Source organism: Maniola hyperantus, chromosome 1 (assembly GCF_902806685.2).
Source record: "Maniola hyperantus chromosome 1, iAphHyp1.2, whole genome shotgun sequence".
Lineage (NCBI taxonomy): Eukaryota > Metazoa > Arthropoda > Insecta > Lepidoptera > Nymphalidae > Maniola > Maniola hyperantus.
Window position 1 is genome coordinate 15,885,840 of NC_048536.1, and position 20,395 is coordinate 15,906,234.

Consider the following 20,395-nt stretch of genomic DNA (forward strand, 5'->3'; position numbering starts at 1 on the left):
TTGATATTGTTATGTAATACAAAAAATTAACTTAGGAATACTTCCAAGTTTTATGATGCAATAACCAAAATACATATTAATAAATTGATTTTCAGTTGATCTCATAACTACACTATATTTGGATGCTTTTATTCAAATAGACTTATTCGGAAACATCGAAGCTGAATCCTACTAATATTATAAATGTGAAAGCGTGGATGTTTGTTACTCAATCACGCAAAAACAAACGGATTTGGATGAAATTTGAAATGGAGGTAGATTATACCCTGGATTAACACAAAGGCTTTTATCCCGGAAAATTAAGTTGCGGTGGTATTTTGAAAAATGTAAATCCATGCGGACAAAGTCGCGGGCATCAGCTAGTGTTACAATAATTATAAAGATTATATCTAGATATATATATATATATATATCATAATTCATTTGTAAAAAACCAGAAAAGTGTTCATATTTATTAAGTTATTACTCTTGTGTAACTTTTTCAAACAAATTTCATATTATTATTTAATTAATGACTTATATGAATTTATTGCATTTCATCTCTAAGCATCTTCTTTCTGTACTGATAGAGTTTCTTTATCCACATTTCTTTTAATTCTTCATGACTGGGTAATTCCTGAAACAATCATTACAAATCTTGGTTATTTCAATATTAAATTATACAAAAGCATGTTGTGACTTATAAATAAATAGTAAAATCTTAAAGGTAGCCGGTTCAAACTCCACCCATTGCACTATTGTCAGACCTACTCCTAGCACAAGTTTTACAGTTAGTTGGTGGGGAAAGGGGAATATTAGCCATAAAACATTGGTAATATTCTTAAAAAAATGCTTATTTTGCCATAACAGCATCACAGTTTACAACTGTTTGGGAACTTCTAACAAAACATGGAGTCTGACACCACTGGTAGGCGTCAAATATTAGTACATTTGACAAGGTAGCCCTATTTTTCTGTGACATAGTCAGGATGTATGTCAAATTTAGGCTACAGAATTCAGGATTGAACTGAGATTTCCCTCACTCTGACAGCATAGTCAGCACTAGCATACATGGTCGCCGTGCAGCATTGGCTTAGCAACTGCAGGGTGTGTGCTTTGTTTACATGTGAAAAATACTTCGTATCTTTGTTGTACCTGTTCTACTCCCTTTACAACCTTTGTTTGAGCACTGCCAAGGGTCTCTGCTAGAGATCTTACATAGAGATAAGTGCTTACTTGTCCACTTTTTCTTTCTGTTTCTCTATATATTATTACAACTTTCTGTTACAAAAAAAAGTGTCAAATAAACGCACCCTCAAGTTCCAAATATTCAAGATACTCACATCAAAATTAATTATAGAATCATCATTCTGAACCTTAATATCTGATTTGGGTAGCTTCACTGTCTCAGCATTTAAGTCAATCACAATACTTTGTGACTGTTTCTTACTCCTAGAAGATGTAAAGGCTCTCTGCACAAATGAGTCACTGTTCAACTCTGCTATCAGGTTTCTGTCATGTATTGTAGGCATGTCCTCTTTGACTTCCACCTCTTTGTAGTCATAAGTGGGTATTTTTGTCATAGTCAGCCCGGCTGCTTCCGCTGCCTTTATTGCCTTCTCAATTTTAATGTCTGTATCATCTAGGTTGAGTTTTCTGGGTTCTATAATGCATAAAGATTAGTTATTATAGTAACATACAGAAGATGAGATTTATTAAATAAGAATAAAAAAGAAATAGGCTCAGTGTGTTTTAATTTTTAAAAAAAATAGATTGTGTCAAAGAAAATACAGTCCAATATTACAAGGAAAACATTTCAAGCATCAATGTTTTTAATTAATTTTTGAAAATCCAATTGGAGCTTTGTTTTTCCATAATAAAAAGTAGCCTACATGCATCTCCAGAGTGCCAGCTATCTACAGGGCCCTCTTTCCCACTGGGCACGTGCCCAGGGCCCACTAGTCGCAGCCACCAAATCACCAAACTATTAACGACAGACCGCTACTTTATTACCGAAAAACCTATTTAATATTTATTTCTATAAAATCAAAGGACAAAAAGGCCCTCTCAAACATAGGACCATAGAGATTGTTCACCAGTCAAGACTGACTTATATCCGAGCCTTCTTGTTTTTACCTACTCTGTCAAGATCTCTTCTGAGATGTCTCGACTTCGTATGCTTGGATATAGGTTTTTAAAAATCCTGTGGGACTCTATGATTTTCCGGGATAAAAAGTAGCCTATGTCACTCCCCAGGTCTTAAACTACACCCATTCAAAAATATCCTGTCGACCCGTTGTTCCGTTGCAAGGTGATTGAAACAAACACACTTTCACATTTATTGGCACATACTATGTGTAAGGAATGTAAGTACTCACCAATATCAAATGAAGTAGCTCTACTTTCTCGACTGCTAGAAGGTGATCTCTTTCTATGCTTTTTACTGGTCTTACTATACTTCGAACGGCTGTGGGATCTTGATCTTGAATGTGAACGTTCTCTAGAGTGTCTTCCCCGCTTAGATCTCGACCGAGAAGTAGATCGACGCCTTGATTTGCTCTCATAACGTTCTCTGGACACACTTCTAGAATAACTCCTTCGCCTGTGCTTCGAACGAGAGCTGGAACGTTTTCTTCTCAGGCTGCTGGACTCTGATCGGTCGTTTGATCGTGAACGTCTCCGATGTTTGCTTTTAGACTTTTTTCGTTCGTGCGACGAATTCGAACTGTATGAAGAACTACGCCGATCGCGATATCTACTTTTTTCACGAGGCATTTGGGTTGCGTAAATATAAAAATAATTTGAACATAGGAATATAAATACTAAGCATCACAGAAAAATCATTCATCCAAGAGGTATTGAGTCGGCTCTCAGAACAAAAATAGCCAGTAGGGCGATTTCGTAAAACCTGCATCAATCATTATTTCAATCTTAATTTTTGTGATTAGCTGAATTTGTGCTATTCTTGTTGCAACAACGCATTGTAGCCAATAGTGAGCGAGCGTCAACGAATCAGGTGATTGCGATCGTGACATTGTAACTGTCATTCTACCGCAATCGCGCAGCTGATTAGATCTGTGTCAGCTGAACAAGTTCCTGCAAAAATTCTATAAGTAAAAATAAAATTAGAATTGCATTTATTGAAATCAATAAAATATTTAAATCTTTCCAGTTTTAAATTAAAAATTTTAGGACATAGATGGCAGCATTTTCATTTTTGGCAGGGCAGCGTAAATTGCGTTCCAGTGTTTGCAATTTTTTTTTAACTACATTTATTCAAACCTATTAATTTTCAAGAAGAATTAACAAAAATGTTCGTCAAAACAAATAACTTGCAATTCATTCGATAAATTGATTTACTTGTTTATAACTTGATGCAGCACTACTTGCATAAATTTTTATAAAATTCGCATTTTTGGCTCCGTAAACTATGCGTGAATATTAACGCAGTATAGGGCAGCGACCACAGTCAGTCAGCCTCGATGACGGAATGTGTGAAATTTTAAGATGGTGATGAACTGTGTTTCTGTTTTCTCGGTTTTCATTAGATAATTTAGTATTGGTGTTTTAACATTTTGTTGATATAGTCAAAATGTCTTCTTCTACACGACCACTAGAACATTAAAACTTTTCCTTCTTGTATAATAGACTCGGAGTGTTAAACGTGTTTGTCGATCATTGACATTGTTTCGTTACAAAATTTTTGTACCATCGCGATTGTTATGTTGATGCTAGTATCGTGTGCATTTGTAGCGCTCAGTAAATGGATTAGGCGATTCTGATGTTTCCGAAGTCATGGAGAGGCAGGAGCGCACACATGCCAACATGGAGGCCACAGACACTGTGGACACCAAACAGGTGAGATCGCGACGTTTTTAATTACCGGTGTCTGACAATGTATGTTTACCGTGCACATGTTAACTGTATTTATCTAAAAACTATAAAAATCTCAACTACCATGGCTCTTCTTAATAAACAAGACTAATGCAAAGTAAATACACATTTCTGTACTAAAATTCAAGTGGTAACTAAACTGTTTTCTATAAAACCTCACAAATTGAAATATAAGATGGAGTCACCTTTAAAATCGCTAAGCAAATCAAGGCAAAGAGTGGGTGAGGTGTCCTGCCCACACTGGTGCGGAATAAATTATTTCTATTAGAACATTGTTATGTGCCTTACATGTCACATCAGATACTTTTATATGATTGTATGTAAAGGCTGTACCTTTGTTTTCCAGTTATAACAATCAACCTTCTATTATTTTGATCTATACACACTTGTTTTAAAGTTACAGTTTGATTAAAAGTACCTATTATATTCAACAGTATGTTTTTAAGTTGTGATATGCAACATTGAAATATAAGGGTGACCTCATCCACACAAACTTTACCTTTTCACAGCTAAACTAAAGAACCGATCTTAAATTTAGGCATGTGATTGCATTCTGGAGATTTATCACTACCTATATTATAAATGCGAAAGTTTGTTTGGTTTAATGGTTTGTCCTTCAATCAAGCTTCCTTCCCTCAAAGAAGCTTGAGCAAAAATTGGCAAACCAAATCCAACTTTATATCCACAATTAAAAACTGGCCAAGTGCGAGTCAGACTTGTGCATTGAGGGCTCCATACTACAATCAAATCTTTTCAATATTTTGCATATTGCAATGCATATACATTTTATATAGTAATCTTACTTTAAAAGTTGAAAATACTAATAATTTGTTCATGAACACGTTTTAATTTTTTTTTAATGATTTAACCACGCATTCACGGTTTTCGGACAATATTCACTAGATATTGGACACCTGGCAAAAGCTGCAACGTCATGCAAATTCAAAAAACCTTAAAAACTCCTAACAGTCCTAACTTCTGTAACACATACATGTATTGGAGTGAAATAAAAACTAGTGTAAAATATGATCTAAGCACTGATATACTACCCATATTATAAATGCGAAAGTGTGTTTGTTTGTTCATTTGTTGGTTTATCCTTCAATCACGTTGCAACGGAGCAACGGATCGAGGGGATTTTTTGCAAGGGTATAGTTAAAGACCTGAAGAGTGACATAGGCTACTTTTAATCCCGGAAAATTATAAAGTTACCACAGGATTTTTAAAAACCTAAATCCACGCGTACGAAGTCACGGGCATCAGGTCTTCTTCTTCTTTGTCGTAGCACTCTTGGCAGAGTGGTTGTGGTTATCACGAAGCAACGTCTTTGAGGGCAGATGTTATATGCCTCACGAGCATTCGCCACTTCTCCCTGCTGGCCGACAGCCTGGTACACTCGTGCAAAGGGCCGCCCACAGCAGACTTAATTTGGTTGGTCCATCGCATGGGTGACCTTCCTCGCCCTCTGGTGCCCTCTACCTCATCAGCATCAGCTAATTAGATTATAGTTTAATGTAACATTTTAACACACTGGAGTTCTCCATGATGAATTAATTGCCCACAAAAAGTGTTAATTTTATGAGCAGCACAGATTTATTTTAGATCAGATGATGCCCATGACATTGTGTGGATTTAGGTTTCAAAAATCCTATAGGAACTTCGAATTACCGTGATAAAAGTAGCCTATGATGCAAGCTATCTTGTGCAAAGGGATTAGGTTTTTAAAAATCTTTGCTATTCCAGGTAAAAAAGTGGTTTAAGTCCATTTCCGGGATGCAAGCTATCTCTGTACCAAAAATCAGTAAAGTAGAGGGGCGAAGCTAGCAGATAGTCAGACATACACACTTTTGCATTTATAATATTAAGTACTTATTATCAATGTTATAATGGATGAAAAAAGCTAGTTTAATATGTACTTAAGTGAAAAGGCATCTTTTCCATCTTAATTTAAGATGCTTTTATATTGTGTGTTAATTGTAATTAGCCAAGTGTTTTATAATCATCAATGTTTTGCTTCAGGAATTTATATTGTAAACAAATATATCTAAGATTAAGTAGTTAGTTAATGACTGATAAGATAACAGAAAGAATTTACTAACAATTCTTGAAAAATAAATTGCATTTAAGATCAGTTAGATATTACTCACATATCTCACATACTTTTCTCCACAGAATAATAGTTAAATATAATATATGATATCTATATATATAAAAGGAAAAGTTGACTGACTGACTGACTGACTGACTGACTGACTGATCTATACGCACAGCTCAAACTACTGGACGGATCGGGCTGAAATTTGGCATGCAGATAGCTATTATGACGTAGGCATCCGCTAAGAAAGGATTTTTGAAAATTCAACTCCTTAGGAGGTTAAATAGGGGTTTGAAATTTTGTAGTCCACGCGGACGAAGTCGCGAGCATAAGCTAGTTTTAAATAATTCAGTAATGGCGACCTCTCTGGCGTAGTGGTAAGCACTGTGGTTTTATTAGTGGGAGGTCCCAGGTTTGATTCCTGGCAGGATTTTGGAATTTTATAATTTCTGGTCTAGTCTGGTGGGACGACCATGGCTAGTTACTACCCTACCAGCAAAGCCGTGCCGCTAAGCGATTTAGCGTTCCGGTATGATGTGTAGAAACCAAAGGGGCATGGGTTTAATAAAAACTGCCATACCCCTTCCAGGTTAGCCCACTCCATTTTAGACTGCAACATCTAAGTGCTCTTCCTCAATTTACGGCTCATATACCTAAGCACTATTACCAATTTGCTTGTTTTTATGAGTTTTACGTACCACCAGGTGAGATTGCAGTCAAGGGCTAACTTGTATCTGAATAAATAAATAAATAATAAAACCATTCAAGCGCGAGTCCCACTTGCACATGAAAGATTCCATACCAATTGACAAGATATAACACTGTACTTTTTTTTTTTTTAGTTTACATGAAAAAAGTATACTATGTCCATCATCAGGGTGCAAGCTATTTCAACAAAATAAGAAAGTACTATCTCTATGCCTTTCGTTAAGATCGGTTCAGCAGTTGAGCCTTGAAACATAACAACCAAACAGAGATACTTTCGCATCACTAGTACCCATCTTCTTCTTCTTCTTCATTCTGGGCGGGTGTCCGCACTTAAACGTCACTAGTACCCATATCACTGGTAATGCGAAAGTGTTTGTTTGTTGGTTTATTGGTTCGTCCGTCAATCAGCCGCAGATTTTTTACATGGATATAGTTAAAGACCTGGAGAGTTATGTCACTCTCCATGTCTTGTCACGTCGCAACGGTGCAACTGGTTGATGTGATTTTTTGCATGGGTATAGATAAAGACCTGGAGAGTGACATAGGCTACTTTTTATCCCGGAAAATCAAACAATTCCCACAGGATTTTAAAAACTTGAATCCACGCGGATGAAGTCATGGATGTACGTACTTACTGACTATTTAAAAATGTTCTAATCGCGAGGGATATTCAAAGTTAACACACTTATCTGTGTCTGCTCGCCAACCACTATTCTACGACCATCGTCGTGTCTTGGTAGGGGGGCGCGAAACGGTCGAAGCGCCGATCGCAGGCAGTTGATACGCGTCGGGCGCGCAGTACGCCGCGCGCGCATCGTTCCAAGTGATGTCAAGTTAGAGCCCAAGTCTCCAGTGGTCTGTGCAGTGTGTGTATAATGGTAGCGATGGTGGCCTCAGCGTCTGGATACGGCACTTTGCGCCGATTTCTAAGCGCCCCTGATGGCCAGGACATAGAGAGCACCGGTGTTGTTCCGAGCGCCTCAGTCGCGGTCTCGGTAAGCCACTTCTACCTATAACTACTGCATATTAGTGGGTAGAAACTGTTGCGCCATTGTACAAGGAACTAACGATATCAGATACTAATAATCCCCTTTCTCCTCTTAGGCTTTAATTTTACTGAGGCGGGGTCTCAGTTAGACGTTTCCATACTGCATATTATTACGAGATACAATTAAAGGAAATGTCAGGCACCTAATAATCCCCTTTCTCCTCCAATAAAGCAAAATCCTGTGCATATGCCAATTTTCAAATTGGGATTTGTAAACTCTTTCGGATTTCAGTCTGCCCACAAAACCGTTGAGCTTTTAGGCCCCGCTGGCGCGTCGCGTTGTCCTGTTTAACTGCAAAAAGTAGTTTTTGAATTATCGTCAAAAAACGTGGGAATTTTCAAAAAGTAATGTTTCTAAAATAGAATGCTATGTAGGATCAAGGTTTTTAGTTTGATTCTATGTAGCAGAGTTTTTTGGAAATATGCTAAATTCCCATGTTTTTTGGTGATAGCTCCCGCTTTTCAGATACAGTAGTTGTGTGATGGCCGTTACAAATTACAAATTTTTGAATAAGAATCCTTTTATGAAAATTTTGAAAACGAAGTGTTAAATTCAGCCATTGATATTGGCGGATCCTTTAAGTTTGTACTAGATGATACCCGCGGTTTCGTCCACGTGAGTTAAGTTTTAAAATATCCCAAATTTTCAAGATAATAAGGAGCCTATGTCTGTCTGTTTTGTTAAAATCTGTTAGTGGTTGAACCGTGAAAAGATAACAGACCAAGACGCTTTCGCATTTATCATATTATTTTAAGTATGTATGGAATAGTTCGCGGGGGCACTTAGCTGAGACACAGATCACGGGGAACTTCGTGGTAGGTATCCACTAGGAGCGAATCAGAGACGTGTTCAGCCGACCAATCAAATTATTGATAGATGACGTGGAAAAATTATCACGCCATGTATCAATACTCTGATTCGTCTGCTGAAAACATCTCCGTCAATCTGCCTTTTGATGGATAACGGACCATAGCGTGCGGTGAGCGATGCAAGAACTGTAATACATTGAGCGACAAAGCTCTACGCATGGATTGCTTTTTAATGACTTCGATCCATCCAGGTGTGGAGAACTGGACGTGAGCTTACTTATCGATGTTCCACAACTTATTTGCATGCTTCTGCTTTTGACTTCTGCGAATGCGATAGTTACACTGGGGTGCGATAAATTCATTACCGAGTAGCTTCTATTCTGACTCCGTGACGTTTATTTTTTTACGTAGGATTACTTACTTGGTTTTATTTTGATGCTCTAAAAAGTAGTACTTTTATATCCCACAATGCAGTCAAGATTACTTAATTCGTTAGCCGTAAAGAACTAAAAAAAACATATTAACAGACAGACATAGGTACCACTCAAGTATAATAATACCTATAATATCAGCAAGTTAAAAAAAGTTATTTTAAAAATTCAATTCTACTGCTGTCTCTTTCTCTTAGTACTGTTATTATAATTTAAGAATATTGTAAATATTACATACAGTAAATGAATCAAGTGAATTATCTAATAATTATAATATAACTCACCTATATTTTGGTATACCCTTACAGGGTCTCATATGTATCTCATGTTATCATTGTAAGTGGATGCATGTGAAACGCAAAAATAAAGAATAAAGAATTCATAAGTATTAAAAGTTATGACTGAATGAATAGTTTGCGTCTTAACTGCATCCATTCATAAAATTATTCGAAACGGAGGCCAAAGAAATCGCATTGCAAAACCAATGTTTGCGACATAAAATCTTAGAAAGTATAATGTGTCTAACAGTTATTACAATGGCCGTTAAAATTGCATTGGCACCTTAGAGAGAAGTCTGCGTGCGCCTGAGTGCCATATAATTCATTAATTTAAGTGGCCAGGCTATGGCTAAAAGCTATAACTATTTCATTTTATTTTTAACGTCAGATCCACGCCGCCGTCGAAATTGTCGTGACCGTTTCAGAACTTTTTGGTGGTTAAAAAAAGAATCGGAACAGCCATCAGTCTAAACTCTAACCGTCCATTGTGGGGTCATTGACCCGACTTTCCTTTTTAATATTAATCCTCCCAACCAACCAACTATTAATGCCATCGATTGAAATTCCGCCCTTGGCCTCGCCCCGGCATATTACTATTTAGGCTATTGCATATTAGAATATTTTTAGGGTACCGTACCTCAATCGAAAAAAAGGAACCCTTATAGGATCACTTGCTTATCAGTCTGTCTATTGTGTCAGTCAAGAGAAGGGAATCTAAACCTATAGGGTACTTCCCGTTGACCTAGAATCATGAAATTTGGCATGTAGGTAGGTCTTACAGCACAAGTAAAGGTGAATATCCGAAAACCGTGTAGTAGTGGTTAGATTATTAAAAAAATGTGTTCATGAACAAATAATTAGTTTACTTACTTAAATCACATTTAGATGGCGCTGTTTGTCATTAACTTGCAGTATTAAGTGTCATTATCTTGTACGATGGTTCGGGACTTTTCGTGTGCGAGTCCGACTCGCACTTGACCGGTTGTTTCGTTCATGATGTCATCTTCACATGGTTGGGATGATACAGGATGGCACGGCCAAGGTCAGGTCGTCAGACCGTGTCGCATCTCCGAGACGCACGGCTCGCTAGTTGCTCGCGAAAGGAGATTGTTGCTGACTAACTGACTAACTAGTCTGCCTCACTGGCTTCTCAGTGTGATTACCGAGCTACCGACCCAGATCACAAAGCACTGATTCGCTTATTATTTCGAGTCGTACATTCAATTAAAAAGTGTATTTAATAACTATGATGTGCATGTTTGCCAGAGCAGAGTTTTTTTTACTTTTTAATAAGCATGTTTTTCTATGTGGATCTACTTATGTCTTATGTCTTTCGCGTCAAATGACTGTAGAATCGTAGACCTTGGGTAAGGAAACACATTGTTTTTAAACTGACTGATAGGTATATCAACGCACAGCTGAAACTACTGGACGGATCGGGCTGAAAGGTATGCAGATAGCAAATATGACGTAGACATCCACTAAGAAAGGTTTTGAAAATTCAACCCCTAAGGGGGTAAAATAGGGGTTTTACACTTATAAGTGTAGTCCACGCGAACGAAGTTGCGGGCATAAGCTAGTAAAACATATTTATTAAAAAATATAAGTTTGATAACGGATTAAGAACATTATTGTTTGTAATGAAATGAAATAACTGAAATTATTGATATGATCCTCAATAACTCTGATATACAAGTTCATTCAAAACTTGTTGATAAATTCTGCTAACAAAGACATTGTAAAGAGAGTAGGTAAGTAGCTACGAGTATAATAATTCAATACACGGAGAAAATGTCGCCCGCCGGACACGATCCGAGTGATAATAAAGTGGAGAGTGGCCTTTGTTCACAGTTTCCTTTCCCATCGTTTGATTTCGCATTACATACTCTTATATGTTTGACGACCTCCCTGGCGCAGTGGTGAGCACTGTGGTCTTAATAGTGGGAGGTCCCAGGTTCGATTCCTGGCAGGGGTTTGGAATTTTATAATTTCTAAATTTCTGGTCTGGTCTGGTGGGAGGCTTCGGCCGTGGCTAGTTACCACCCTACCGGCAAAGCCGTGCCGCCAAGCGATTTAGCGTTCCGGTACGATGCCGTGTAGAAACCAAAGGGGTATGGGTTTAATAAAAACTGCCATACCCCTTCCAGATTAGCCCGCTATCATCTTAGACTGCATCATCACTTACCACCAGGTGAGATTGCAGTCAAGGGCTAACTTGTATCTGAATAAAAAATAAATAAAAAAATGTGCTGCTATGAAGAGTTTGAATTGCGCCATTTGTGACAACTACTTAAGAATAATAATCCATACTAATATTATAAATGTGAAAGTGTGTCTGTCTGTCTGCTAGCTTTTCACTAGAAGAGTCTATTATTATCAAAGCATACTAATTCAATTATGCTTACAACGTAAACAAGCGACACCCGCGCCTACAACAGATATACCTAGTAGGTAGTATTATTGCGTTGTCCTTGTCCCGCTCGGTTTAGGTATAGCAATGTCCTTGTTAATAGTAAATTAATGAATATGTTTCTTGTAGAGTATGAAGTGTCGGGAGATATGCTATTATGCTAGAAATAATCTTCATGTAAACCTGTAAGGTGAGGTACATCCCATGCTATTGTTTGTATGGACGGTGTACTTTTAAAAGCCAACTAATAAAAGGAGAAGCGTAGATAGGTATATTATAATCTTCCGAAAAGATATTATGGCTTTCAATCCCAAAAAATGTTGAGTCTGGCTAACTAAAGGTGAGACTGAAAGAGCGCGGCAAATTAAAATAATGTCAGTATGACAGCTCTGATATTAATATTGCAGACCAGTGGCCCTACCGCGGTTGTTTGACAGCTACAATGTCACGACCGCAATCATCTCTGATTGGTTAATGCTCGCTCACTATTGGCCACAATGCATTGTTGCAACAAGAATCGCACAAATTCAGCTAATCAGAACAATTGAGATTGTAATAATGATTGATGCAGGTTTTTGACAATCGCCCTGCTGTGGCCCTACCGCGGTTGTTTGACAGCTACAATGTCCCGATCGCAATCACCTCTGATTGGTTGACGCTCGCTCACTATTGGCTACAATGTATTGTTGCAAAAAGAATTGCACAAATTCAGCCAATCACAGCAATTGAGATTGTAATAATGATTGATGCAGGTTTCCCGCAATCGAGGTGCTGGAGTAACCTAATTTGATGGAAAGGAAATAAAAATAAGTAATTCTAAAGTATCAAATTAGGTTATTCCAGGTCAGACATTAATATTTGGGCTATAATACTGATATTTTTTTAATTTGCCGCGCTTTTCCAGTCTCATCTTTCGTTAGCCAGACTCTACCCCGAAATATGTTGTTGGCAAACTCGGATAACTAAATACCAATGTACTCGTATCATACCAAAGAACTTGTACGAGACAAGTAGGTAAGTAACGTCATCAAAAATGAGTATTAACATCGAAATAGGTACGATGACTTATAATCCTTATCAATAAAGACATAAAGAGTAGGTAGGTACCTACTTAGATTTCGTGAAAACACAGTCAACAGTTTTGGCGAACGACGCGGTAGATAAAACAATTTTCTCAGTCACCAACCAGTTATCGAAATCCAGTTTCATATTCAAGCAATTAGATTCTAAGTACGAGTAGCTGGTGCAGTGACCGTGACGAATGCAAGAAATATTTACTAACTTAATGTTCATTCCATAGAACTACAGGATTATTTTATCTTATAAAGCCTTCCTGAATAACTAAGCACATTTTTGCTCGGATCTGGGTTTGTCGTGACTTGATAAAGTCAGTATCTGCTTCAAAGAGCAATGTGTATTGTACGTCCTCTCATCGTAAGCAACGTTCGTCTTTGTGTCAAAGTAGCAGACCAGTGGGTCAAGCAATTAAGGCTCTAAAGGTGTGAAGTGAAAAGCTATTGCGACAGTTTTCTTTAGAGACGAATAATATCTTGTCATTGTTTGTTATGATTGATTGTGTTTTCGTTTATTCAATGGAAAGTGGCATCTGATATATGATAATACTTAATGTTAGCTTATTCAGCGGTAATAAGCGCTGCAGTCGGAGTGGATTGTGCCCTGACTTGAAAGGCCAGTTTATTAAATCCATGCTCTTAAGCGATTTCTAGTTTCAATGCGGCATCGAATTAGAATTTAGAACGCTATTGCTAATTTCACCCGTATGTAATAACCTTTTATAAATTGGATGAAAGAACTAAGGGTGAAATCTATGGAGCGCACTCTGACTTTGCTTTGACTTAAGACAGAGTTAAAACGAGACAGCTATATCTCTCACATAAGTCTGTCTCGTTTTAACTCAATCTTAAGTCTAAGCAAATTATAAGTGCGCTCTATAGATCTCAGCCTAAGTCCTCTCTCAATGCATGTAGCTCGATGGTCAATAGATATTCAGACGAAGATGCAAAGTGAACCGTACGTTGCATTACAATTAAGTGCTAAATGTATCGGTATTTGTTTGTCACTACAATCATTAAGATAGAATAGAGTCGATTATACCTACCAATGGCATGTACCTTTAGCTCATTAGAATGATTGTCGCGCATAAGATCACCTTGTATCGGTAAACTATGTTGATTTACTGTTTATGGTGTTTCCTTGTTCGCCCTTTTAAAACCTTACAAACAAAGTTAGATTTCCGTAGGAAGTTATTGATATCTACGTGCAAGAGCCATATTGGCTTTTAATGGATTTACACATTAGTTAAAGCGATAGTTAGTTAATTACCGGAATAGTTATTAGTTCCGGTGGTTGACTCTGATCATGTTGATAGGACATTTTCTTTTTTTTATTAAAATGCAGCAAATCTACGGACAGAATCAAGATGAACATTTTATACAGCTCTATGACAACTTTCCATACTAATATTATAAACGCGAAACTATCTGTCTGTTATATTTTCTTGGCTCAACCGTTGAACTGATCGGGAACAGAAATAGCTTGCAACCTGGATATGCACAGAGGATACTTGTTACCACGGAAAATCAAGAAGTTCCTACGGAATTCAACCATGGACCAACAAATTCCTGAAAAGCCGGCAACATATCGGCAGTTCCTCTGGTGCTGCAAATGTTCATGGGCGGCAGGCAGTAATCACTTAACATCAGATGACTCGCATTCAGTGTTATACAATTACTTAGCGAATCATCCAGCTTTAGTAAAAACATGATGGCTGAGTGAACTAGTGACGATGTTGAGCATACTCAACTAAATTAATAGATAGTAGAAGTGACGTGATGATTGGGTGAAGCACTTCTACCTTATCTTAGAGAGCGGTGTTCCGTTTTTCCCTGCTTTGGATATTTTTAAAGCCTTTATCAAAGGCACAAATAAAATTTCTCATAAATAGTCCAGTCATTTGGTAGTTTTACCTGGAAAGTTTTTTGGATGTTTTGAAAGTTAGTGATTTTGTAGATTTCGACGTTCTCTTTCCTAATTTTCATTTTCCACCTAGTCGTATCTTTTGCTGAATAAATGGCGCCCATAAACAGTTTATATGGTAGCGTGAACGGCAAAGATATGAGGTAATTAAATTCTAGGTAACCCCTTTTTGAGCACCATTTCTACCACCGTACCGCAAGGCACTGGGCTAGTTTCCATCCTATGTTCAACATTCCATCTACGCGTACGAAACGCTTTGCGTCATCGTTCCTTATACGCATGGCTGGGGTCTGGAATACTCTTCCGAGATCAGTGTTTCCTGCCAATTATAATCCGGGTATCTTTAAAACAACATTGAATAGGCACCTTCTAGGCAAACGCGTCCCATCTTAGGCCACATCATCACTTCCCATCAGGTGTGATCGTGGTCAAGCGTGCGCCTATAATGAATTTAAAAAACCAGTTGGTATAACTGCTGCATTATAAAGCTCTCACCAGATAATGAATATTGAATTCTCTCTTTTCGTTACTCAAAATCTCTTGAAGGTTGTAGCGTTTTATACTGTCAGTTCACTCCCTACAAAAGCTTCGCATCATGTGAGGGCATACATAGAATTTACGAAGTAGTTACACAGACACTTATCGCCTGTAGCATGGCGTTGCTGTTGTAAGGAATGAATAGACCTCGCTCCGAGAGCGTTACATAAATTAGAGTTGCCGGAAAACTAATGTAGATGCAGGTAACCTATTTCACCGTCCTATCTTCATACAATAAAGGCTTAAACATTAAACAAGTTTTACAGTCCACCTTATAGGATTGTATAGGCGTTTCTCGCATTGAAAGGATGCATATTATTTTACCATTGAAGGGACGTTGTGGAAGGGACCATAGTTGTCTATAAATAAGTATGGCATGACGGTTTCGGAGGCGAACGGCGCGTTGCGACAGACGGACGGTGTTCCGTGCATACTTCCGCCCACAGTCGTTCTATAAGGCGCGGACCTTGTTACGGTTACATGTAGGCATGTTTAATTGAATGTTTAGCAATAGTTTCTTTTAGCCAATAATTATGTTCGTTAAACTAGCTTGCCAATTCAGTATGAAGTTAACTGCATATAATGTAAACCCTGTCGAGTGTCGACCTCTCGACCTACTTTAAAATGTTCCAACTAACTAGCTTTATTGAATAGAATAGAATAATATATTGTTATTCAAGTAAACGTTTACAAGTGCCTTTGAATCGTCAAGTAGTTTAATTTACCACTGGTTCGGAATGCCGTTCCTACCGAGAAGAACCAGCAAGAAACTCGGCGGTTGCTCTTTTCAAGTGATCAATTTACAATATTATTATACCATGCTGTACAAGCAATCGCAGCCCCGTGCATTGCTGCCTTGTTAAGCGTTGCTCTCCCTAATCATTGCCAATACTAAGATTTCTGTTTTTAAAAATACCTATTACACTTGGTGTCAATTAATTAAAGAAAGGAAATTAGGAGAAACAATATATTGTCTTAGATGACAAATCTCAATTCTCAGTGCCATCATGGAAAATTGCATTCCTATAATGGTAACTTATTTAATCGTAATATATAGTACTCTTGCACGTACAAAGCGGCAGAAAATAATGTACATCGGCCTTTAGAATGACATTTCGGCTTTGTTGCGCGTTGTCTCTGTCACTCATATCTATATGACGTTTCATCGGTCTCAAGTAGTCTCAACGTCAAAGACAATGCTCTACAAATCCGCTATCCGCTGCCTTGCAATGGTCTTTAAATGCCACAGGTGCATATTGTGACCTGTCCATGCATTCCATTGCGTTGAACACGTAACTATTTTGATAAATCTAAGTACTTTAAAAGCACTGCTTATAACTTCCTTGCTTCTCCCTACTTTAAAATATTTCAATGTATTTCCGCACAATAGGTAACCTTCAGCATTAATTTTTCAATATCAAACCATACAGATCTTCGGCCCATGTTAGATGATTTTAGCACATAAAAGGTTTTCAAAAGGCTGTATAGAGTCTATACAACCTATTTCAAGAAGAGTTTTTAGACTATAGAGTCCTTATTGGGACCGATCGGCGACCCCGAATAATCCTCGATTCTCTGTAACTATCCTTCAACGAAGGTCATCCTCAATATTAAATTCGCCGCATCTCCCAGACAGATAGCGTATGATTATTTTTATGCGTTTTTGATTGGCCCTTGCCTTGGTTTTGTTTTAATGTACCTAGTTACGCCATTGCTCGTAAATTATATTAACCAGAGAGTTGTCTTATATATGTACCGTTTACTGCATCTGGTTATGTTTTTAATTTGTTCAAGTACATTCCTCGTACATTGCTACGATAGTCGTTTCACATTCAAATAGTTAGTCAGTTGCTCAGATCTAGACCCGCCGCTATTCTGATATCAGGGTGGCGGCTCACTTACTTTTTAAAGTAACTGTGGTTTTAAAATAGTACATTGTTTCAAATTTTACGTACATACGGTACATTCCTACGGTCATGTACAAAGCTTTCTGGATCTTTTCGTTTCTGGATCCAAGGTCCAAACTCCAAGCTTAATGCCCGCTCTTCACTCGCGTGCGAATCGCGGCGCGAAACATCAAACAACCATTCACATCACTGCTGCTTCGTGACGTTCACGCCTTTCGCGGACTTCACATGTTGCCTTGTTAACTAAACTGGCGAGTAATACAGGTCGGTCACCTCAAAAAATGGGATTTAAAAGTGGCCGAGCTTTATTACTTGATAACTTAAAATAGAAAAAAATAAAATCTAGTTTTTGATAGCCAGCTATTTTATAGTCTAACTAAACCGGTATCAAAGTACCTAATAACAATGCCGAGCTTAATGGCTTTCCGGTGGAGACTGGAAACTGCGAAGAAAGCTAGAAACTATGGCCGCGGATATTTGTTGTGACGGAATTTAATGCCCACTTCTTTTAATACACCAGTGTTATACGATTTTAATCGATTTCTAAGTCAATATCAAGAGAATTTTCGCAAACTATGCCAAAGTCGTATCTAAATCAACATTTAGGACTTTTCTGAATGTTGCTGTGAATTCGTGACAACAGCTGCTTACGAGTATATCTATGACATTCAAAAAAGCCAAAGCCCCAGAGCCTTATCAACAAATACTCTGCCATGGGAAAAAATTGCACTCGTGTATTGTAAGCATAATACATATTATTATATAAGCTAATTTTAAAAATTGTTTTAACGTGCATTTCTTTAAAAATGGGAAAGCATTCTTCATTCTCGTTTAAAAAAGATACTCGTGTGTGATGGAATCTCAGTTTAATTTTAAGTTTGGATAGATCATAATTTGGTCCTTCGAACCGGATTTGAACCAATGACATTCACAAGTTTTTTTTTTAATTTAGGGAACTCGTACAGCAACTATGCTGTCTCTTACAAAACTTATGATAGTACACACGACATATATGACGATGTTATATAGTAGTGCTGTTTACAGCGGCATTCGCTTTTCAACGTCACAGTTTTGTATGAAATGCAAACGAGAAGAGAATGGAGTTGCTCCTCTATATCAAAAACCTTAAGATTGAGGATTGAAGGGGCTGAACTCATTCGTAATGGAGCTGGCGTAATTGTTCCATTTACTACATCTATCTATAACACCTATTCGTAATAGTGAGCGAGTTTTTTCAAATCTAGTTAAGGCCAAGCTTTTATCAAGAAAATAACAAAATGCCTACCAATCATACTACCAATATTTTGTATTGACATCCCCCCATACTCAAGTATCGTAAGGAATTGTGCAGGTAACGAGGAGGGAGTTCGATACAGCGGGCGACTTCTCTCCCCTCTACTTAGTATTGACCCAGAAAACGCTTTGCTCTTTTCTAAACCACTGAAAACAATCTTTTCAGTACCTTTTGTATTTTTCCACTGAAATAAGAGTGGAATACCTAGAAAGTAAAAACTAGTTTCATTTCATCCTAACTCAGGTTTTAATGTTTAGTATTTGAGTCGAACAATAAAATTAAAAATAACATTAAATTTTAATATAGGCCTGTGCTTGATGACAATCATGGAAAGAAAAAAAATTTTTACAAAAAAAATAAAAACCGACTTCGTTACACAAACACTAAAAATTGAAAAATAATTTAATTTATTACCGATTATATTATGTATACAAGAGTTAATATAGTTCCATAATAATACTTTTTGGTGCCGGTGCCACAATTTATTTCACAATTTTTAGTGGCCCCATGGAATTATGCTATGACTGGTTAAAAATCTACTGTTTACTAAGCTATTACACTGATCGCGAGCAATTTACTCTTATCCGTTGAGGAGTTCCAGTATCTATCTTCGAAGATGTTCATCAGATCTTCACCAAATTGAAATGGGACCAACTTTGAAGTATACCCTTTCAAACAAAAAAAGAATTTTCAAAATCGGTCCAGGCGTTTTCGAGTAATCGGGGAACATACATAAAAAAAAAAAAAAAAAAGATTCCGACGAATTGAGAACCTCCTCCTTTTTTGAAGTCGGTTAATGATTAGGCAACATTCGAAAGCTTCCGATAACTATAGTACGCGACAGGTCGAGATGGCAATCGGGGTATAAGGCGGGGGACGCCTCGCACATCCGTACGTCACCCGTGCAGCGTGCTATCCCGCACCGGGTTACAGTCTCACCTTACAACCTTCGGCCCCCCTTTCACTCCCTTAGGGGGGGAATTTAGTTAGATCCTTTCTTATCTGATACCTACCCCTTAAAGTTAAAATAACAATATTTAAAACTTTCCTATAAAAACCTTTCCTATAAAAACCTTTCCCTAGACCACCCTTAAGGGGGGAATTTCCCAAACTGACTTATACTGATTATTATTATTTGAACCTATTAACCTAAATGTCGATTTTCACGTTTCTAACTTCAAAAAATAGGACTTTTCTATAATCTTCCACCTCCCATTTCACCCCCTTAGGGGGAGATGTTCTCAATGCCGTTTCTTAGCTGACACCTACGTCCTAGAAGGAACCTACCTTCCAAATTCCATGTTTGTAGGCTTTATAGTTCCTGAGATTTCGTGATTAGTCAGTGAGAGAGTGATATATATTTAGATTAATGATATTCTTTGACAAAAGTATCTAAATCCTGAATATCAAACTAATGCTTAATACCGGAAATAACTTTTTCTAGTTGTTTATAAATGCCTTGCTTCACAAACATCGATTTGGCATTAGCTAGTTATGAAATAAAAAATATATGAGCCAACGTAGTAAGTACTTTCTCTTTCATACTTATTTGAGAAGTAACGAAATATTATCCGTTACAACATCTGCTATAGACGAAACTTTCAACTATTATTATTACACTTACCTGTGAAAGAACATTGATGTATGATTATAATGATTCATTCACATAGACTTGATTCACGTAACAAAAATTCTTAGGGACCAGTCTCTTTTGAGTCCTCCTATAAATGTTTCAAGAATCTTGAGAGTCAAATCACCTATTTCAAATGGAGATCAAACATATAAGTCCCGCAAGTTGCTATTGCGCTGGAACCATGTCTCATTAGCATCGAAATGACGTCATTTCGACGTCAGCCGAAATAAAAATAGGCATACCATCAGCTCGAAACTTCAGTCTAGTGCTGACGTCACTAAAATGGCGGTCACGCGCATTAGCAATTTGCGGGACTTATAACTTGAGCATACGATGCCAAAAATTTTTCGTATGACCTATCTATTGTCGTACAA

General features: G+C 37.5%; 2 protein-coding genes across 2 annotated transcripts in view; one reads left to right on the top strand and one right to left on the bottom strand.

Moving 5' to 3' along the window:
* Positions 1 to 439: 439 nt before the first annotated feature.
* On the bottom strand, positions 440 to 2,858 carry LOC117985448 (serine/Arginine-related protein 53). Its single transcript, XM_034972207.2, has 3 exons — positions 2,358 to 2,858; positions 1,323 to 1,642; positions 440 to 616 (listed from the first exon to the last, which is right to left on the bottom strand). Exons 1-3 carry the CDS (start codon positions 2,752 to 2,754, stop codon positions 527 to 529), a joined length of 807 nt encoding a protein of 268 aa, XP_034828098.1. The 5' UTR covers positions 2,755 to 2,858; the 3' UTR covers positions 440 to 526.
* Positions 2,859 to 7,454: 4,596 nt separating this feature from the next.
* Positions 7,455 to 20,395, top strand: part of Patronin (calmodulin-regulated spectrin-associated protein patronin) — a 93,198-nt gene continuing 80,257 nt past the window's right edge. The window contains exon 1 of the mRNA XM_069499836.1: positions 7,455 to 7,671. Coding sequence (XP_069355937.1) covers positions 7,552 to 7,671 — 120 coding nt within the window. The 5' untranslated portion in view covers positions 7,455 to 7,551. The remainder of the gene's footprint in view (positions 7,672 to 20,395) is intronic.